Raw genomic sequence first — 23,433 nt, 5'->3', positions numbered from 1 at the left:
TTACAAATAAATTCTGTATTTTACATTTATAATGTTACAAATAAATTCTGTATTTTACATTTACGCGAATCCAGAAAGAAGCTTTGCCGTCATAGGAATACATCGCATTTTAAAATATATTAAAATAGAAAATAGTTATTTTAAATCGTAACAAGGTTTCAAAATGTTACTGTTTTTACTGTAAAATAAATGCAGCTTTAGTCTTCTGACACAATAAAAAAATATTTTCTTATGTCATTTTCCTTTATTATAATCCATTGTGCTTTAAATGGCTTTCTAATTCAGGTGAAACTGTAAATACATTTTATTAGGCAAAAATTAACACGATGAAAAAGTCAAACATTTAACCAATATATATATATATATATATATATATATATATATATATATATATATATATATATATATATATATATATATATATATATTACGGATATTCCAGTTGATTTACTCTTCCTGCCTTGCCTTTCGTCCCTTTTCTCTCACATCGCTCACAATTTCAGTATTCATCAGCATGCTTCCCATGTGTGACTCGTTGCAGTTCCCAGAAATTATTTCTTTTTTTTTTTTCCTCCCCCAAGTCATTTTTATGTAATGTGCATCATGGCCCAAATATGCTGCTCTCCAAAAAAACAAAACATATTTGTGTTGCTGTAGCCATCTTTCTAAAACACGTTCCTTCTGAGTTCCTCGACTAGTCCAGATAGTCCCGAGTGTGACCACGCAGGAATCCGGCACCCACCATCTCATAATGTCTGTGGTGGCCCAAAAGAAGAAAAAAAATCTGGGGGACGATACTTGTGGAAACAATGCTCCAATCCCTGGAGCTTCACCTTCCATTGATACTCCAGAAAGGCCCGTTTGTATTTCTAAATTAAGTTTCTGCCTCCTTTTATGGGCCTTCGTGTTCTTGAGCCCACTGTGTAAAGGGCCTTTTGAAAGCAGGGTTTTAACACACAATTGGATTACAGCAAAGCACTTGGTGAGAAAGCGGCGGGTTGGGACGAGCAGACCTGCAAGAAGTACAGATGGTTTAGTGCATGCATAATGAAACAGACCAGGCGGTGTGTGTGTGTGTGTGTGTGTGAGTGTATGCACTCGCCCCCCTAAAGCCCTCGGCCTGGCCTGGGAAGCAGTCGGAGTCAGAGGCAGGCCAGGGGGTATAACGCTCCTACCCAACCTGCCCGCCGCTGCAAGCCGGTCCTAATGATTTAATTAGGGAATCACCTCTCCGACTAATTCAGCCACGTTCCTTTCGGTGAAGCAACCTGAGCCTGTCTCAATTATCCCAGGCTTGTTACCAAATGCTAAATGACGTCTTTTTATCTCTGCATCCCTTTTCGATTGTTCCATAATGAATTCCATTGTGGAATCAAGGCGGAATAACACATTGACTGAGTCACTCCAGGTTGCTTTTCTTCTCCCACACCCGAGCGGCGTTCCCATCTTTTTGATGGTGTGAGAACAAAATTAAAGATACGCAGGAACCATCCCTCTTCTGTCTTTCAGTCGGCGGCCCATAGAGTGGCTTGTTATGCTCTTGTATAGAGGATTTAGGCCTGGTGAATGGGCCTGTTTGTGCACGGTATTTAGTTGTTTGTTGTTTAGTGTCTTTTTTTGTTGTTTATTTCGGGTGGGAGTTTTTTTTTGTTTTGTTTCCCCCTCACTCTCCGAGGGCCCTCGACAGGGGGTAAATGCAGATGTGACACACGGAGTCTGGGTCTCACGCCTCATTTGCATATTTAATTAGCAATGGGCACTGTGTGAGAGAGCACTTGGTCCGCGAAGGGCAACTGTGAGAGTGTGTGAAAGTCCCCGCACACACGCACCCACCCAGCACCCGGTTTCCCAGCCCCTTTCGTTGCGCTTTCACATATCTCTGGGCTGTTGCTGGGGCGGGGGGTGTTGCTGTGTGTGTGTGTATGTGTGTGTTTTTTGTTGTTTCGTCCCACTCTTCAGATAGCTTTTGTTTTAAACTGTTGATGCAGACGTTACCGCTGAGCTGAATGCAAACAAGGCCCTAAATTGTTTACTTTGTCTAGGAGCAGATGAATGGGCTGGCTAAACTTTATTTAAAAATAATTTATTATTTGATTTTTTGTTGTGTCAGGGGTCTGGTTTTTGCTTTGTTCTTCTTTTATCAAAAATTACTTTCTGCGATTTATCGTTAACTGAGATTTTAATCATTTTGTACGCTAATTATAGCACAGTTTAGCCTATTAGTTACATTTGTGTTCCAAAGTGTTGTTTTAACTAGATATGCACCGGCCAATAATCGGTATTCTGTCATTCAAAAGGCGGCGGAAAAACGTATCAGACTGCAACTCGTACTGTGTGTGAAGAAAATCTCTCTGTTGAATTTAGGGCTGTCAAAATGAACGACAACATTAACAGATAAAAATAGCGACATTAAAGCAAGTTCTATTTGACTTGAAGCTGCAGTAGGGAACTTTGGTAAAAATATATTTTTTACATATTTATTAAACCTGTCATTATGTCCTGACAGTAGAATATGAGACAGATAATCTGTGAAAAAATCAAGCTCCTCTGGCTCCTCCCAGTGGTCCTATTGCCATTTGCAGAAACTCCATCGCTCCCGGTAAGAAACAACCAATCAGAGCTGCGGTCCGTAACTTTGTTTGTGTTCAAAATGTAGAAAAATGTATATAATAAGCGAGTACACCATGAATCCATTTTCCAAACCGTGTTTTTAGCTTGTCCTGAATCACTGGGATGCACCTATAATAAGTGTTTATATTCAGACTATTTTAGATTGCTTCAGGGGTACCGCGGCGGAGTAACCCAGTACCTTTGTGATTCTTCATAGACATAAACAGAGAGAAGTAGCTCCGGATACGATGTTCTTTTGCAAGACGCAAGCAGTTCTGTTTATTAACCGCTAGAGCGTCAAAAGTTACCGACCGCAGCTTTGACCATAAGTCAAGCCAGGGTTGCCAGATCTGCACTTTTTCTCTACACCAAACATTTGTAACGTGCCTCCCATCCAATAATCGCAAAAAGTGTGCTTGTGCTTTCTTACTTCTGAAAAGAAACAAAGTCTCAGCTTTCAAATCCTGTATATTCTATCACGAAATTTAAACATTGAATGCCATTGTGATGCTTTTAAATGACTTAACAGATCGCTGTAGCACCTCAGTTCAAGCAGCAGTGCGGAGCGCGAGTAATTATTGTGCAGTTAAGCCTATTCATTACATTTGTGCCCCAAAATGATTTTCCAAAAAACTAAAGTGGAAAAAGTCTAAAAATAGTTTTTTTCCCTCTGTCATTTACTGTAAAATTAACTGAAATTTAGACTATTTCTGTAAACGAATATTTTTGACATTTAGCTTCTTAGTTACAGTTGTGTTCAAAAGTGATGTTTTAGCATATATTTTGGGCAAAACAATTAAGTGGAAAAAGTAATAAATCCTTTTTCTTCTTTTACCAAAAATTACTTTTCTGTGAATTAACTTAAACCGAAATTTGAAGCATTTTATGAACAAATTTGAAGTTTTTTTTCCAGCGTGATATTTTTAAAGTGTATTTTGCCAAAAAATGAAGTGTAAAAAGACATTAATCAGATTCCGTTCCCAAATTCGCCAGGCATTTTTTTTTTGTGCTTGCTAGTGTGATATAGGTAATATTTTTCCCAGCACAACTATTTTATCTCCAGTGAGAAATCAATACTCACCCCAGTGCCTAAATCAACTTAAAGCGTATTTCTTTGCCATTTTTGGCTGTCATAGAAGAGTTAAAGGATCCCGGGTGAATCTTAGCGAAAGCTCCTTTAACGTCCCAGCACGAATCATTGCTATCGCAGCTAATGGCACCGTTAAAGAGCACTTCTTGGGAGAAATCGGAGCCCATCAAATTTATAGGGCCTTTTTTATGCAGTACACCCAAGTCTGAAGGCTTTCTCTCTCTCTAGACTTACTTCCATAAGTGCCTCGGCTGCAAATAGCACACTCAGTGTGAATTCACAGCCCAGACCCCACTGTTGGTCTGACCTACCGAGCCGCGCGCCAAAAGGACATTGGCTAGAGTACAGTCAGACCTTCTATTCCAATAACTTCCCTTTGCATCTGAATGCTCTTACAGTTAGGTCTGTCAGTTGATTTACTGTATATAATCACATAATTCACTTACATTTTATTTTGTATATTGTGTTTATATTTACATTCTATATCTTAAAATATAAAATGTAGTTTACCAAATGTATTTATTTATTTAATAAACCACATTTATTAATAAGTTAATTGCATCTGCAGTTGTTTAAACCCTAGAAAGACAGGGAGTATTTTTTACAATGCATGCTGTTGTCTGTCAGCCTATACTGTGGCAGCAGTCAGCTCTATTGAATCGACAACACGGTGGCCTCATGTATACACACATCAGCGTAAGGTTTCACCTGCACGGCCAGAGCCGCTTGGCAGCCAGACTGCACGCTCAGCATGGTGATTCTTTGGTACTCTGGACTAGATGTTTTCTATCCCAGTCTTTGGGCTGCAGAAACTGTTTTCGGGAGGCTGTCAGGTGCTTCATTTCAACGTGGTCTTGCAACAAAATCTCACTCTCTGTCTCTCTTTCTTTGTGTGCCTCTCTACAGAAACAGGGCAGTCTGAAAGTCCGAACCAGCCCAGTGAAAGTGACATCAAAGACCAGCCGGAAAATGGTGAGTGTTTCTACTCACGTTTCCCAACATATCTAGAAATATGCATTTACAAGTCCAAAACATAATCCAGGTTGTTTGGAGCCATGGCCTCTTGTTAGCATACTGTATATTTACTCCAGATGAGCTTGGAGCTCATACATTCTTACAAATAAAGAAAATAAATGTTATAAAATAAATAAATGAAGAGCCATTAATGTCTATGGAAGTTCTTTACTGGAGGAAAGGGATTTTTTTCAAATGTTCTTCACACTAAGAGAAAAAATGTTTCTTTTTAAGAACTGTTCGCTGAAAAGTTCTTTGAGCGACCAAATATGGTTCTTCAATGGCATACCCTCTTTTTTAAAAGTGTAGAACATTTCTATTTGCAGAAAAGTGCATAGTGGAATTCTATTCTTCATAGTGGAACGATTATCATTGGTTCTATGGGGAACCAAAAATGGTTCTATGGCATCACTGCGAAAACCTTTATTTTTAAGAGTATAGAACTTTCTATTTCACAAAATGTTTTAAACAGTGAGTAGATTGTTCAAATATTCTTATATTAGATGTTCACAGAAAGTTTTTTGGAGGAACCACGATTGATTCTTTCATTGTATTTGATAGGCTCTTAAAAATAGAGGTTCTTTATTAGAATTGATGGTTAATTTGAGATGTTTTACCATCCATTAACCCTTTGTTGTTGTTGTTGTTGTATGTTCTTCACAGTGGTTTTAAGAAAGTTCTTTGGGAAACCAAAAATGATTCTTCTGTGGCATCACTTTTGGAACCTTTATGTTTAAGAGTGTAGAAACTTTCCATAGCACAAAAGGTTTCGCTGAAAGGTTCTTTGTGGAACCAAAAAATGGTTCTACTATGGCATCACTTCTGAAACCTCATTTTTGGAGAGTGTGTGGGTAAAACAGGTCTGAATCTGGCCTAGATTATTTTGTCCCCAATGTATATCTAGTTGTTGTTAGCTAGTTCAGCTATAGTAAGAACAGGTTTGCGAATTTTTCACATCGTCGAAGTTCTAGAATTTATTCTCTCCTCTGAGAAGTTTAGTGTTAGTGTGTTAGTAAAAGCCAGAGGTGGGTGATTACTCCTAAGAAGATTGCGTCTGCAGAAACTTGTGATCGAAAAGTGGCATCTTTCCATCGCAGGAAAATTGTTTTAAACGGGCTCTTTTAAAACAAACACAGAACAGCAATTCCGCTGATTTTGTGTGTGTTTACAAATTATTAGCGGACAATGAAACAGACTGTGTCGACTGCTTTGTAGTTTGAGAAAACATAAACACAATGATTGAATGGCCTGTTTGCTTGAGTTTAAACAGAGAATGATGTCAAAAAGTCCCGCTTTCTCCTCCCACAACCGCCCTGGAGCGTTGTTACGTATGCGTCCCTCAAAACTGCATTATAAAACATATTTTCCTCCTAACTTAAAGATTATCGCATATGTTCGCGCAAAGCTTGAGCTATTATTTCCACGCCCTTGTGTGTGACACCAACATGGCCCTGTTTACTCAGATTAGAGGATACAGACAGATGAGCGCGTTCATCTCTCTCATCCTGCATGTAGCTGATATTATCTTTTCATCTCTCTCTCTCTCATGTTGAACTGAAGATCACCCCTGAGTTGTGCTGATATAGGCTGCACATAATCACTCAGCTAATGTCTTTTTTTTTCATATTTTCTCTCCCGTTCAAACTTGCTCCATCTGGCATCTGTATCTGTCATCGTGATCTTCGGATTATTTCCATGTTTTGATCTGAAGCAGTACAGGCCAGTCCCAATCCAGTCTGAGAACCCTGGTCTTGTTTCATCCTTTTTAATTCACAAAACTGGACTCAGATCAGCAGCATTTGACCCAGCATTAATTTTCTAAATTATAAAAGGAGAAATTAAACAGCATTTTCACTATGCTTTTTTCATTCGATTAAATTTAATGTATGAAAACTGTTGTGTGTAATATCTTTGCTATATATATATATATGTAAATATATTTATATATATCTATATCTATCTATCTATCTATCTAAATAGATAGATAGATAGATAGATGTGTAAATATTATATTTATGTGCATATATGTTATCATGTTTATTGCACTCATTTATAATATTTTAAATAATTTGAAAACTTAACATGTATGAATTCATAAGTTTCATATATTTAAATATTTAAAACATTTATTCATTTCAAAATATTTTTAATATTTTATAAAATTATATAATAATAATGTAATTATTTAAACACAGACACTCACACACACACACCACACGCAAGTATTATATACTTATATAATTATTATATTTTATCTTCCGAAGCCAAAATGTATATTGTTCTTCATGCGCAACTCTCAAATCAAAGTACATCGTGTCATGAAGAATGACATTTAAGAGCTACATAAGAATGGAAAAGAGCGGTCAAGAAAAATGTCATGTATTTGCTTGCATGGGAGAAAGACAGTCATACGGGTTTGAGATAACATGCGGGTGAGTAAATGATGAGAGAATTGTTATTTAGAGCGAGCTATCCCTTCAAAGACCACTGACTCCTTTCACTGGCTGTTAAATACTGTCAGACGTAGCTTGAGGCTATCGCACACTTCCACCTTTTCCCTGTCACCACCTCTGGTTCTCCCTTATTTCTGTCTCCCTCTCATCCCCGATGCAGGAAAACATGGTCAACTTTTATTTTTCCATGGTTTGTTTTTGCTGGTAGACCTTGACCCTTGTGCTCCATGCTACGTGCTCTTTTACAGAGCGGGCTGCTGCTGTCTTTCTGGGACGAGGCAGCTGTTGCACAATCCGCAGACTATTAGATAAGGCCAGAGGATATCCTCTTCTTTACAAGCCCAGGAGAGAGAGAGGGGAGGTGGGAAACCCATAACACAGGGCACAAGAAAACGGCAAAAGAATGTGAGAGACATTTGTCAAGAAGCTAGTAAAAATGGTTAAACAGTTATTTACTGCCTCTTGGGTGGCTGTCAAATGTCAAGCAGTGGAGACATTCATCTAAGACTATTTGAAAAGAGATTTTTAGGTTATTATGCTTTATTAATGTTCTACAACTACAACAACTTCTAGTCCCCGATGACATCACCAAGGCCAAGCTTTATATTAGATAATAAAAACAAACAGCAATTCAGCCAATTTTAGCTACTGTAACTTTCATGTCCGGCTTCATTCTGAAACGTAATGCACACTTTTCACTAATCGATTCTTGGTGGATAAAATCAAGCACCGCCCCTTTTTTCTCATTGAATATCAAAAACACTCTTTGTAATTGGCAATCAGAAGTAACTTGCTCCACCCCTTCAACAACTTTCCGTCTCTGATGACATCACCAAGGCCAGTGGCAATTTGCATAAATGGCAATTTAGTTATTTGGCTCCATTCTGGTCCTAAACACACTTTCCACAGTCCAGTTCTAAACTAATTGATTAAAAACAAGACTCTTTTTTTTCAATCTTGTTGTTTATTAATTTTTACTAATTTAAAGAAGCAAAAAGTTCATTAAAATGTTGTATAGTAATGACCAAAGTACATAAAATATACACACATACACTTAAAGTCTTGATGTTGAATAAGAAGTTTGTTTTGTCAACTTCCCAGATGCAGTTTAGGTTTGCTTGTCCCGAGGCCCAGTGTAGTTCCACACAGCGCTCTTGTTGCTGCGCTGGAGGCTTGTTGAGGTCTCGGTGCTGCCGTGAAAGGCGAACCCTGGCTCCTCCCTACATGTGTGTGTGTGTGCGGTGCTACAGTGGACACAGCTGGGAGTGATTATCCATGTTGAGATATAGAAGCCCTGCCTCTTCCCTCGCCCCTGCCTCCCTATATGAGGCACTCATGGAAATGCCCTCAGTGAACTCCGGGTGCATATGCTCCCTATACTGGAATTCTGGTGACGAACGCTCCTTCGCTCGCCCGCTCTCTCCCTCCTCGGCTCCATTGCGTCATCCCTCTCTTTTCCAAGTAATGGTGCGCCTCGCTTCTGCTCTGTATTATTGTTGTTTCACAGTATGTACAGCTGTGTGGAAACGTCGACTTTATGCCATTGTTGCTCTCGACCCTGTAGCCCACTGTCCTCATTGCTTTGTCATTTGGTAATCTACCTTAGCTTCATGCCACATGCCCTCTAACATACTGTACGTCTGCCCTCCTTCAGATACCTCCCCAAACAAACTCTATTTCACTTCTTCTCAATCTCAGGAACATCTGTGCAGGAATGCTCTCCGGGTCTGCAGTCTTTTAGCTCATGTCAGCACTTTCTCTTGCAATGAGCTGTAGATATTACCCCCTCCCTCTGTCTCTCTCTCTCTCCTTCTCTCGCTCTGTTTTTATTATTTATTATTCCACCCGTCCACATGCGATACGTCTCCTCATCCAGCCAGTCAAGACTCAACTCATTTCTGTTGTTGGTTTTATAGCTCGCCAGCCACCGAGCAGTGCAGGAAGTTGTTTAATCGCTAAGTTCTCACTTTTGCAACTACCACATTGATGTTGCGATCTATTAACTTCTAATCTAGTGATACTGTATGTACCATATCATAAGCTTATGTCTAACCTGGGATGATCTTGCCATATAATCAGTTTCAACACGCTATATAAAATCAGATCCTTATGGGATATGCAGCACACACTGACTGCATGTTTTGATTCTGTGGTGTCGAATGGTAGCATGTTTAGGGTCGCCGGGTTGTCTGTGGTTGAATCTAAGGCTGATATGGGCTCCTCAAGCAGAGCAGCAGCCCGCAGGGTGTGTGGCAGGTCCTGGGTCAGCCGTAGTCAGCACAATGAACACAGTAATTTTGGTCTGTCTGTCTGCTGGAAGAGGCGACCGATTTTTCTCTGCCTCACAAAGAATGTGTTAGACCGCGTTTCCACCACATATCATATGTAAACACATATATAATCATGCTTTCATGAGCTTCCTATACAGCTGTTTGTTTATGTGTGTGCGCCACACCACAAAGTGCCTCTGCCCCACTGTACTGCAGACACTCATCGGACCAAATCCAGATGTGCTCTATCCTCAGTGTCACTCTAAACGCTCCCTATTCCCTTCCCCACCGGGACTTTGTGTGCATGTGTTGTGGACATAAACGTTGTCTTTCCTCTGTATTTTGTCACGTTCATTGCGATAAAATGTTTTCTTCTTTTTCTTTTTGTCTCCTAGGGCACCTTGGCTTCCAGGACAGTTTCATCACATCAGGTGTCTTCACCGTCTCTGAGCTCGTGCGAGTCTCACAGAGTAAGAACTCAACAACTCTACAACATCGCATGAGATATTAAGGCTTGTTTTGATATGATGTGTTTTAAATAGGAGTGTGGTTTTAAAAATCTGGGTCAATGACATGACACATTAAATTCATATTTCAAAATCATATTTTAAAGTTGTTGTTTTTTGTTTTTGCTTTTTAACTGAAAAAAATAGTTTAAAAAAAGCTCCAGGTAAGTCAGTTCTAACTTCACTTTCAGCAGTAAAATCAATTGAGCTTTCATAATAAGTTAGGTAAGTTCATTTGGTTTTGTGCGAGGGTCCCGATCTTGGCATGATTTAGGGCCTGTTACACACTAGTATGCGAAGGCCAGCAGCAGAATAAAACTACAAGGTCTGAAGCACCCTAGTTCAAGCATCTTAAATCAGCCCAAAGGTAGGATGAGGCTAGTTATTAACCAGTGTGCTGGAGGAAATCTTCTCTGGTTTCTCAGTGCTGTTTTCAGAACAATGGGCTGAATCCACTATCCCTCCACTCATTAGAAATCGAAACACTAGCGAAATGCAGCAGTCAGCTGAAAGTGCTTCAGTGCAGTGCAGTTCAACAGTACTTGGACTCTCTAAAGTACAAACTAAGTTTTTTTGTGCAGTCTTTTTAGACGGTGTCTCTTTCATGAGCTCAGATTATGTTTTCTGTAAATAAGCTGTACTTTTATTGCAGATGCGACTTTTCAGATGTTAAATGTTTGGTGTTTAAATTGATTAATAAAGTGAAGATAGCGAGAAGGTGAGTATTTTCACAGCTTGAGGAAGCAATCGAGTCATTCTCAGATTGACAGAGTGATTAAGGCAGAACACAGAACAAGAAAAGTAGACTTTCCCCCGAGGAGGCATGGAGCAAGAAGGAGGAGTAAAAAATGTGACCTTTAAAAATTGCAGACGTTCATGGTGGAGAGTGACAGAGCGCAGCGCGATCCATACGTGCCTGTCGATACCCGCTAACAATAGCCGATCCAAAGCGCCTGTCAGCACTCGCTGGAGCCTTCTGATCAGAGGTGCATTGATCACACGCTTTCGTGACCTAATCCTGGCCGAAGGAGAGGAGAAGAGGACTCATAAGGGCCCAGGCAAAGAGCCCACTGTGGTCTCACCTCGCAGTCTGTCTTCAAAAACCCTCAAAGTGCCTGCCAATGCAAAGACAGCGTCTGGTGAGAACAAACATTCGGGTGCCACCACATTCTGGCATCTTGACAGCAGACGGGAGGAAGGAAGTGTACGGGTCAACGTGAGTCCAGCTTGAGGTGGTGCAAAAGGATGTGAGGGATGCAGAAAATGATGAAAGGTATCAGAAGAGAGAGGATGATGGGATATTAGATATTAAAACTCAGCCAGTACTGTGCTGCATCAGAACTCCTGGTGTATGATGGTAACAAGATTAAGGAATATGCATAATTGATCCAGCTCTGCGGAGAGATCGGCTTTTATCCTAACATCTGTGACATACTGAGAAGAAAATGCTGGGTGGCATATGCTGGATGTTCAGTTCAAATCAAAGTGTTCTGCTCTCTTCTCCCCATCATTCTCTTTATTCTTCTTAGTCGGCTGGGGGCTGCTGATGTTTGTCTAAAGAGCATATTACTCTTGAGCCCCAAAGGAAGTTGAACAGGAAGAGGATTTTAGTGACACAGTGTATATAGTGTACACTTTCTTTAAAAGTTGTCAACACAAACTTTGAATGTTGGCTTGTTTCAGAGTTTTGAAAAAAGGTTTAAAATGGCTAGATAGATGCATAGATTTACAAAATGCATTACCTTTGTTGGATATCTTTCAATTTTGTAAATGACCAAGTCTAGTCTCTGTGGGACGTGGCCAATTCACTCAAATTCAACCTCATAAATTGAAAGGTATTTAATTCTTCAATTCTGAATTTTGCAATAATCCGCAACAGTAGTCCTCTCATCACCTCAGCGGGATATCTTTAAAACTCCTTCACCTCTTCATCCACTCTCTGCGGAACGGCGGGACAGTTGACAGAGTCTCACCCTCCTGCGTCAGCCGCTTTCCTTCCTTAATGGGCAATATCATCTAAGAAGTTCAGAAGTCAGCAAAGTCCACAGTTAGCAAAAGTCCTCTAACAGGATTGCTCCCTATGGAGTGACTGTGAATTAAAGTGCTGTATGCATGCACACTTATGACTTTGGTAGCTTCTTTTGGAAGGGACCGAGATGATGCTGTTGATTGAAGTGTAGAGGGTAAGTGCACCAGATTGGAAGATGGGTAGAAGAGGGTAATCTGGTATACTGAAGTGGCGTATGAATTGCCCAGAGGAGTTCCAATGGGGCTTCTGTGTTGGAGCGTCTGGCAGATTTATTTAAGCGAACGCAGAAGGGGTTGAGTGCAGGGTCGTGCCTGTTCGGAAGATGAAAGGTCGTGATATTGAATGGACAATGGGCTGCCTTAGCTCTTCCCTGACTATACACTATGACCTTGGCTTTGTGCACCCATTACACAATTCAGTGGCAGCCCAATCGAATCTGCTTCTGTCGATCAATATCCTATTAAAGCACCACACAAAAAAAGGAGAGGAAGCGAGCAAGAGAAGGAAGGAGGGGTTGTTGGTAGTGGGGGAGAGCGAAATGAAAGTCTCCATAAAGTTAGCCGCTACAGCTACGTTTTTGTAAATGGAACTCCGCATAATTGGCCAGTCGATACCAAGCTGGGGTAATTTCAGAGATTGGGTCCGCCTTTCTAATATCCTCCTCCCTCCCCTACTCCTCCTTCATCAGCTACTCCCTTCCACCTTCTCGAGTCTTGCAGAGTTCAAATTCTTAAACGTTCCCAGGAACGGCCACTATCAGCTAGAGTTTGATTTTTCCTTACAGCTGGCCCCCATATGAAGTCGGACACTGTCACGCCACAGTTTGGCACGCCATCAAGCACAGGTGAACAAGAGGACTTGTACGTGAGCCAGTTTTACTGTTGCTGCCGCCCACTCAGAGCCTCTCCAGAGGACATTGCGAAGGCTGCAGGAGAGACAGGAGAGGATACGGGATTAGGATGAGGTTATTGTTATTAGGCCGCCTGCAAGAGCCTCTCAGAAATGTTGGCAAACAGCAAGGCAGCGTGATCCAGGGGCAGGGACACCTGGAAATCCCTGGGTGATGGCTGGGCGCTGGCACGGACCATTTAGCCATATGACCGAACAGGGGGAGCGGATAAATTATGGAGTAGGAGAGGAGGTCGCTGTGGCAGAGACACTGCCGAGCAGCACCGGTGGGGATACGCCCACTAGTCTTGTCAGCACTGTGCCAACACTGGGCCAAAGCCTGCGAGTGGGCAGTGCCATCTGTAGTGAAATGCACACACATGGGGCTTAAATCTTGTCAACACTAGCGTGCCACAAAATATCCTAAATTTCTACAATAATAAAAATGGAAAAAAATCAAGTTGTTCATTGATATACTGTAAAAGTAAGGATGTGCCAAAATGATGAGAGTCGTAGTTGGGTAGTTGGTAGATATTTGGGTGAACTATCCCTTCAAATTTGACCAGCACGGTGTCAAATCGGCAACCTGCTGATTATCAGCCCTGTCCTTCACAATGTTTTTACCAGGAGTAGTAATATGCTGAGTACAGGACTACTTTGTCTTATATTTCTTGACCTTTTTCAACCGGACGCCAACCTGTAGACTTCACCAGCGAGGTTCCTCTAGAGCCTTTTCTTCTCATTCGGTTTGATGGGAAACTACGCAGTAAGGGTGTAAGGTCTAGCTCCATGTGAACCCTCTTCTCCAGACTGAGAACTCTGGACCTATGCTGTAGGTCTGTATCCACACAGGAGCTGATCTAGCAGAAAACCCCACCGAAGAACTGTCAAAGCTCAACAACTTCAGACCAGTTAGATGAGATCCCATCACGCCATGGTCCTCTCGCTCAATAAAGCGATGAGGAGTAAGGGGGGTGGGGGGAAGACGGGGTGAACAGACGTCCAGGGTTTTGAAGTTGATTGCTGCTGCCTTTGTTGTCAAATGCTTCAATTTGAAAATCCGGCCTGAACAAAAGCCAATTTTTTCCCTCTCTCTTTTTCTCTTCCTCCTCCCCCTGCTCTTTTCAAATGAATAGCCTCCCCAGCTTTTGTAGATGCTTTAGCACGGCCAGTGTTTGGGCGGAGGGGAGGAGTATGTCTGTGTGTGTGTATGTTAAGAGGGATTGTCAACCCTTGATACCAGACTACACCAAAAAAAAAAAAAAACTCCACCACATCCAGCAGACTCGGTCACTTTGCTGTCAGTCAACAAACTTCATGTAACTTGCCAGCCTTCAATCTAAAACCAGTTTGAAATACTTTTCCCTTGCTGTAAATGTTTAGAAGTTAAGAGATCGCTACCATATCAGTTATCTGTAGATATTTTACATTTTTTGCATTGTTGAACATAGAACGTTTTTGTAAATAGTTTTGGACAATACTTTTACATTTAGATTTCCTTAGCCATCGTCTAACAAAGTTAAAAATAACCACATTAAATAATTCGTAACTTTGGTCAACTTGTTTGGACAATTTTCTTTGTCCCCGATGCACAGCTAAGTAAACCCACTCGCTGCACTGCCATTCCTCTGCACTAAGTAAATAAGAATAAATTGAAACATTTTGCTAATGTACTTTGCGCCCAGCAGCTTGAAAGGTAAAGCAGTAAAGATCAGAGAGAGAGAGAGAAGAGAAGAGAAAGAAAGATCAATGCCGGCCTGATAGCCACAGGCTTCATTTGGAATCCTCCAAGCGAAAGCACTTGATAAAGCCTTTAAGAGGTAGAGACTGCGGATTACCTTTATGATTGATTTCCATTCCAGTCAGACAGACTGCAGTGTGGTCATTTTTCTACCCAAAATGCAGCAGGGCTGGCCGCTCTCGGCGTGAGGGCTCGTTCGTGTGGATGTGTGTGCGTTTCGAGGGCCGGCTGAGTTACTGCAGCCCGGTGCCCAGGTTAGCTCTCACACAAATTACTTCACATCTTACTATTAGCCATGCAAATGCAGCCGGCTTTACTGCTCGTCATAAATTACCCACGCTGCCACTTCTATTAGAGCGAAGGAACGCCCACCCCCCCTCCAAAAAAAAAAGTTAACATAAAGAGATGACTCAGAAATTATAGCACTTCCTTTCTCACTTCCTATGTGTCCAACTTTTTGTTGTTGGCTAGTGAAATTGCTCTCTCTCTCCCTCCCTTGGTCCAACTTGCCCCTTTAACTGTGTCCTCTTCCAATGTTAATTAGGCAGCCCATTACCGTGTCTATCACAGTCTTCCATGCTGCCCCACCCCCCCCCCCCCCCACACACACACATACGTACATCTCTCTCTCTCTCTCCCCGCCTGGGCCCGGCCTATTAGGTATGCAGGACCAGGGCCGCTCTCTTACACATTCGTGCTGTCCTCATCAAAAAATAGTGGTCTCAGTCACCATGAATATAAAGAGGCATCACGGCTTTATGTACTGTATGACAAAGGCGTTTGATAGAGCACTGCTCACCGATGACCTACAGAAAGGGGCACGGGGGGATTTGCAGCTTGAGGCGACTCGCTCAGGGAGGAAAGTTTTGTAACCAGCACAAGTGTTTCAGTAAGATAAACAAATGTCAGTAAAGTTATTTATTTATTTTTTAATTTGAAAATTTTGAATTTGCCACACCCAACAGGAAGTTGAATTTGAATGACAGGAAGAGGAAGAATTGTAGAGAAATGTAATTCATTAAATATGATGAAAAATACAAATATATGAGAAAATAACTAACTATCGATCTATCTATCTATCTATCTATCTATCTATCTATCTATCTATCGTTCTATCTATCTATCGTTCTATCTATCTATCGTTCTATCTATCTATCTATCTATCTATCTATCTATCTATCTATCTATCTATCTATCGTTCTATTAATCAATCTATCTATCTATCTATCTATCTATCTATCTATCTATCTATCTATCTGTCTATCTGTCTGTCTGTCGTTCTATCTATCTATCTATCTATCTATCTATCTATCATTTTATCTATCTATCTATCTGTCGTTCTATCTATCTTTCTATCTATCTATCTATCTATCATTTTATCTATCTATCGTTCTATCTATCATTCTATCTATCTATCTATCGTTCTATCTATCTATCTATCTATCATTTTATCTATCTATCTATCTATCTGTCGTTCTATCTATCTTTCTATCTATCTATCTATCTATCTATCTATCTATCTATCTATCATTTTATCTATCTATCGTTCTATCTATCATTCTATCTATCTATCTATCTATCTATCTATCTATCTATCTATCTATCTATCTATCGTTCTATCGTTCTATCTATCTATCTATCTATCTATCTATCTATCTATCTATCTATCATTTTATCTATCTATCGTTCTATCATTCTATCTATCTATCTATCTATCTGTCTGTCTGTCTGTCTGTCTGTCTGTCATTCTATCTATCTATCTATCTATCTATCTATCTATCTATCTATCATTTTATCTATCTATCGTTCTATCTATTGTTCTATCTATTTATCCATCTATCTATCTATCTATCTATCTATCTATCTATCTATCTATCTATCTATCTATCTATCTATCTATCTATCTATCTATCTGTCTGTCTGTCTGTCTGTCTGTCATTCTATCTATCTATCTATCTATCTATCTATCTATCTATCTATCTATCATTTTATCTATCTATCTATCTATCTATCTATCGTTCTGTCTATCTATCGTTCTATCTATCGTTCTGTCTATCTATCGTTCTATATATCTATATGTCTATCATTCGATCGTTCTGTCTATCTATATGTTTGTCTGTCTATGATTCAATCTATCTATCTATCTATCTATCTATCTATCTATCTATCTATCTATCTATATATCATTTGATCGTTGTATCTATCATTTGTTCTCTCTATCTGTCTATCATTCGATTGTTCTATCTATCTATCTATCCATCGTTCTATCCATTTTTTTAGCTGAACTAACATGAAAATTTGTTACAATTTTATTGCTGTTTTATACGTAAAGAAGTAAACTTGTTACACAGCCGAAATGGCGAACAACCGAACCACCTCAAACTTTACTTTTACTTCAGACGTGGAAATGAAGATATACTGCATCAGAATGTGAAGACTGTTTTTGTTCTCCGGTATTAATGATTGTTCTCTTTTTTGTGTGTGTGGCAGCCCCCATCGCGGCAGGGACGGGGCCCAACTTCTCGTTGGCAGACCTGGACAGCTCTTCATACTACAGTATGAGCCCCGGGGCCATGAGGCGCCCCCTTCCCAGCACTTCTTCTAGCAGGTATGCACTCTCTCTCTCTCTCTCTCTCTCTCTGTCTCCCTCCTTCACTCTGAGTCTTAATTAATCAGCCGAGGCAGAGATTGATGTGTTGGCTGAGCTTTCGAAGAGGCTGCAGGAGTCTGAGCTACACAAGCTTCCAGCATATGTGTGTCCACCTGGAAACTTCTCTCTCCGCCGCCTGCTCAGCCTACAGGCCAGTCGCACACACATCCTGCTCTAGATGTAAAACCGCACTACGTGGCATCCCGTGTGTGTGTGTGTGGACAGATGTTTGGATGTGTGTGTGTGTGTGTGCACAGCTGAAATGCAATGTATAAATGGTTCCTGTGATTTCACTGATGGGGCAAATTTCGCTGTCAGTTTAACATAACGCAGCATAGCTAAAATCCACACACATACAAACGTACATAAACGTTTGTGCCAATATTTAACACATTTGAAAATACAACAGTCATGTGTATGTTCGTTTCCATTCCATACATTTGTTGAAAGTGACAGAACACACTCATCAGCAAGGTATTTTTGGACATCATGGGTACTTTTGATGCACAAAAATCTAGTTTAGAGCGTGAGCTGGCTAACTTTGGAGTCCATGTGTGTGCGGTCAAATACATCTGTGTGTGTGTGTACATGTGTGCGTCTGCCCACATGCTTCAGTGGCCTCTTCAGCCAGGCCTGCCAAAGCAAACATCTGGAATAAGGACCCTGTGTGTGGCTGCATGCTAGAAACTAATTAACCGATTATGAGTGAAAAACACCAGTAAGCCTTACATTAACAAATAAATGTCAGAGCTCAGCTCACAGCAGATAACTCACACACACATGAGCGCCAGCCTCCGATGACTCCTCACTTCTTGAATGTGTGGGTTAGATTGTAAAACGTGTGTGTGTGTGTGTGTGTCTGAATAAGCTTGCACGTCTTTGATGTCCAACTTTTTGATCTGAATAAATATGTTTTACAAAATGTAGATTCAATATGAAATCAAATTTTACTATTTAACTTGTTAAAATGTTTAATGATATAAAAAAGTTTTTTATAATTTTATATTGAAACATAACAATATGATTTTATTATTAATGTATTAATTTATTGAATGTATTCATTAATTTATTTTATATTGTGAGATGTATCCGATGAAATACTTGTTGTTATTGAAATACTTCACTATATATATATATATATATATATATATATATATATATATATATATATATATAATGAAGTATTTCAATAAAATAAATCTCAAAATAAATTAATGAATACATTCAATAAATTAAGCAAAATGTCAATTATTTATTTCTATTTTGCATACTGCATTTTGTGTTATATTTATATTTATAGATAGTGTTTATTGACATGCTCATTTATTTTAATATATATTATTATTTAATTCATTTAATTCAAGTTTTATCATATATATTTATCTTTTATTAATCTGTTTACTAAAAAACTTTTTTTTAGTATGGCAAACTTGCAATCTATGTTCATTTATTTTAACATATTTTATGATTGGATTTGTCAAAATACAATTTATCACAGTTTTTCGTGTCACACTTTGTGCTCCATAGTGTTGATGGAAAAAAATATTAATAAATGACATCATAACACACTTTTCATTAACCAATCGAATCCTAATGCGTATAATTAGTCCAATCCCCTAAAATACATCAGAGTAATACACTAAATGCTTTATGAAAGTGGTTTAATGCTGCCTTTGGCATTTATCTGAATCCAAACTACAGTCCTCCACACTGGCTAACAAAGCACGCTGGAAGAAAATCATACATTTGCAGAATGAAATAATATTCTTTTTTATCTCTCTTTTGTCACACAGTTCTGCGAAGCGTATCAAATGCATGGAGGATGAGGTGGACAGCCCGGGAGAGGAGTCCTACTACCCAGGTCAGGGACGCTCGCCCGGAAGCGTCAGCCAAGCCAGCAGCTGGCACGAAGTAGAGCCAGGTAAGCGTCCACCCTGAAAGCCAGCCTCCCCCGGCGCACACACACACACACACATACACACTCTCACACACTGTGGGGTCGACGGTGGAAAGCGAGCGATCGGATCTGCTGTGTGTGTGTGTGTTTGTGCATCCTGTGGTGTGCGCTCGTTGTGGGACGGCGACAGCTGTGCTGGGATTATTTCTCTTTCTTCTTCTTATGTTTTTTTTTTGGGGGGGGGGCGATTCAGCATCTCTGACCCGTCTTCCTGGGTATGACATTTCGGAGATGGCACCCTCTAACTCGAATGGCACCTCATTTGTTTTCTTTCTGAAAGATTTACGCCATCTGCCCCCATCTCAGAAGTTAGCCATAGATGGCCAGTCTCATGTAACTTCACATCCACGTGTCTACTAATAACGCTAACAGTGTACGAAGGGTCCCGTATGCGTGTGGGCTTGAATGCCGATTCGTGCTGGATTGTGTGCGTGTGTCCTGTGAAGCTCGCCGCATTGCCACAGAGCAGAGGACTGTAAATCTGTCCCGCTCCGAAGCATCTTCAATCAAGCCCCGCGCGCCCTCGATATTAGAAATCGACGAGATAGAGAGGAAACACACCTCATATATTACAGAGCTCCAGCAAGGGAATCAGATCATTATTAACAAAATCCCTTTTAAAGATTCTAGTTTATTAATGATTCTTGTAGTACTTCCAACAGGCGTTTAGTACTAGTTCTCATGAAACAAACAAATGTGGATTGGGTTACAGACCTATTGAAAGAATACAGTGAAAGTGAGGAACATGTGGAAAAGAAAACCCTATGAAGAAGTGTGTGTAATCTGAGTGTGTGGTTGTCCGGAAGGTTCTGGACATGAATGGTTGAACTGCTGAGGTATTGCACACTTGCTTCTACACCTCTTATTCACCCTGCCTTTTTTTGTTCTTTTGTCCCTCCTTGTTTCTTTCTCCTCCTTCCTTGTCTTTCAAAGCTGGATATAAACTGCGTGGCTCGCTAGCTAGTTCGTTCATCTCAAGACAAGGTAAAACTACATCAATGTTGTCACCCTTCCACACCACGCCATCCCTCCCCACCCCAAAAAAAAAGGAGCTCGTCCATTGTGCCGTCTAGTTTTGTCATCATCGTTGTTGTTGTTTCGTATCTTATTTTTTGTTGTTTTATTCAGACGGTTTTGCTTGCCCCACCTGCCCTTCCTCCCACAAACACCTTTATCCCAAAAAAGGAACAGAAAAAGCCTGGAGGATGTTTTAGCCCACCTGAAACAACATGCACCCCCTGTCCCATGATATCCCTATGATTTGTGTGCATGACGTCATCCACATCCATCAATGGTGCATCTGGAAATGTTTGCATTAAAGTGACATGTCTTTGTGTTTTTGAGAATGCAGTGTTAGGAAACACTTGGGGTAGTTATATTAGGGATGTGCAAAAGTATGAAATTTCTATTTGGATGGGAGTCGTGTATAATTGTAAATATTATAAAATATTTTATTAATGATTTAAATTAATGAAATTTATTTTATATATTTTTTTAGTAAAATCATTCAATTTTAATAATAAATTTATTTTATGTATTTTTTTTAGTAAAATCATTCAATATTAAAATAAATATCAATGAAATATGAAATATATAAATAAGAATATATATATATATATATATATATTCTTATTTATATATTTCATATTTCATTGTTATTTATTTTAATATTGAATGATTTTACTAAAAAAAAATCTTATTTATATATTTCATATTTCATTGTTATTTATTTTAATATAATATTTTTAATATGTAAAATGTTATATTTGTATATTATATATATTTTTTTTTAATGTATAAATATATATTTACATTTGAAATAATATTTTGTATTTTATACATATATCATTTCATATATTTTATATTATTTTAATTATTTTCTATATTTATTTTTTTATAAGTAAATAACTTGTAACTTGTAAATTCATCCACGTTAAATCAGTTGCACTGTATTAAACATTTTGGATTAATTTACTTAATTTAACTCAACCGACTACTCGGTTATTGGATGATTAGTTGACAAGTCTACATTTCCGACACATCCCTAATATATTTATGTGAATATATTAAGGTGATAAAGAGGCAATACAAATGGAGAATACGGAGGGGTGCTATTGATTTAGAGTTGTGTCTCACTAATAAGTGCTTTTCTCAGTTGCTTCAGCTCCAAGCAAGTGAGAGTCTGTTCCAGTGTATGTTTGCTTGAGAGGGAATGTGTAATGAGTAAACGAAGAGGGTGAGAGAGAAAGTGAGTGCCATTTGACCTCCCGATCACTTGCTGGATCACATTTATCGTCCAATCAGTGACATTTGTTCATTTTTCAGCCATGTTGTTGAACGACTGTGGCATCTCGAAGTCTTGTTATGCCTGCCATCTGTCTGATTTGTGTCCCTTTCCGTGAATCTCCCCCGAGTGTGCTGGATGTGTGTTTGTGTTTATGTATGTGTACGTGTGGGCCTCTGCTATCTTTATTGGATAGCGGAGACCTTCGCAATGTGTTTAAAATTAGCCAGCCTTTCTAAAGTATGTCCGAGGCAGCAGCGTGCTTGTCATTGCTCAGGTAGTGGGTGTCAGGTGGTAGGCTGTGGTAGGGGCTCTGGGGTGACGTCTACCTGTCGTTCTGAGTGTCCCACAGTCAAACTCCTATGACCTCTCGCCAAACCAAAATTTACAAGCGATTCTAAGATTCATATTTTTTTCAAATTCTTTACAATCTAAAATAACAAAACAATAACAATAAAAATGTATAATAAACTATAATAAACTGTAATATATAATATTAAAAAGTTAATTAAAAATTTATCCTTTTTTGGTAATCTAGTTCACTGTGTGATTTAAATAGTCAAAATATGTATATTAAAATAAATATTAAATATTAAAATGTAAATATATATATATATATATATATATACATATATATATATATACACATATATATATATACATATATAGTAATAAATTTTAATTAAATTATATATATATATATATATATATATATATATAATTGTTTTATTTTCTATATTATAATGTAACATAATTAATAATATTAATATTGTGAATAAATATTTGTCTGTGTGTTTGATAAAAAAAATTCCTAATATATATAATATACACAATTTAACAGTAATTCATATATAAATATGTAGTTACCATATATTACATTTAATTATATATATATATATATATATATATATATATATATAATTTTTTATTTTTTTAAATGTACTCAAATTATTAAAAAATATATTATCTATTACATTTTTCAAAAATGTAACTTTTATTATTGGGGGGGTAATGTAGAACACTGAAATTAACAGACTTCAGTACGTGATAATCTTCAGTTTCTGTGTGGTAATTACTTACATCATAATAGAACAATCAAGCATATTAATTATATCTATATTTTGAATAATTAATAATCCACCTGTAAATTTTAGTGAGTGTGTGTTGAGGCTAGTTTGGGTAGATTCACTGCCGACTGCAGCCAGGCCAGAGCTGACTGATGGGCTGGAGGGGACGGCGAGCTCTACGAGACGAGAGCGATGGAGAGCGGCAGAGAGACGCACTCAATACTGAATTGCCTCCTCGCCCGTCTGGGTTCTGTCAATTTGTCAGCCGTGAGGAAGGAGGAAGGGAGGGAAAAGGAGAATCGGGCCAGGACCGGTACCCAGCTTGTAATAACGCCTCGGAAAGGAAAGTGCTGACTATGGCCAGGCTTTGATTCTATCTGACAGAACCTTTTCAAGTGTTCATTACTCACTCTGAGACTTCAGACCCTGTCCACAGCAAACACAGACACTTGCACACACACAATCAAAGCAAACTGTCCGCCAACCCACAGGTTTGATTCTGTTTTCTCTTTGGACTTCCCCACTCTACAGGCACCAAAATTGCCCCTCAGAACCACACCATATCCAAAACTCAATCGAAAAACAGCTTCCTATATAGTGTCTAGCTGGTCTAAACGTGGTCATTAGCTGGTCCAGATGGAACCACAAACAGACGCTAACAAAATAGCATTCTGGCAACATGCTACATGATAATGAAGCTGAATTTAGCATTACACTTCCTGAACTTTCAACAAACCACATTAATTAAACAAGCACTTTTTCCAAAACTCCGCCCTACAGAAAAGTATAATATAACTGAGTATAAAGCAAGCAACAATTTAATGACAGATGAAGCAGGAGGGCAATAACACACCAGCAAAAAGAATGCTAACAA

At 39.1% G+C, this 23,433-nt stretch overlaps 1 protein-coding gene across 5 annotated transcripts in view; it reads left to right on the top strand.

Moving 5' to 3' along the window:
* LOC127942756 (nuclear factor 1 A-type) overlaps positions 1-23,433 on the top strand; it is a 141,390-nt gene that overhangs the window by 90,661 nt on the left and 27,296 nt on the right. For 3 of the 5 annotated variants that reach the window (XM_052538707.1, XM_052538706.1, XM_052538710.1), the window contains exons 3-6: positions 4,607-4,672; positions 9,833-9,907; positions 17,092-17,209; positions 19,045-19,172. In XM_052538707.1, the coding sequence (XP_052394667.1) occupies positions 4,607-4,672; positions 9,833-9,907; positions 17,092-17,209; positions 19,045-19,172 (387 nt within the window). Of the gene's footprint in view, positions 1-4,606; positions 4,673-9,832; positions 9,908-17,091; positions 17,210-19,044; positions 19,173-20,141; positions 20,193-23,433 lie in introns of all 5 variants that reach the window. The other 2 variants (XM_052538709.1, XM_052538708.1) reach the window with 1 other exon arrangement.

This window comes from Carassius gibelio, chromosome A22 (genome assembly GCF_023724105.1).
Source record: "Carassius gibelio isolate Cgi1373 ecotype wild population from Czech Republic chromosome A22, carGib1.2-hapl.c, whole genome shotgun sequence".
In the NCBI taxonomy this organism is placed as follows: Eukaryota; Metazoa; Chordata; class Actinopteri; order Cypriniformes; family Cyprinidae; genus Carassius; species Carassius gibelio.
Note: the sequence above shows the minus strand (reverse complement) of the source record. Positions and strands in the feature narration are given on the sequence as shown.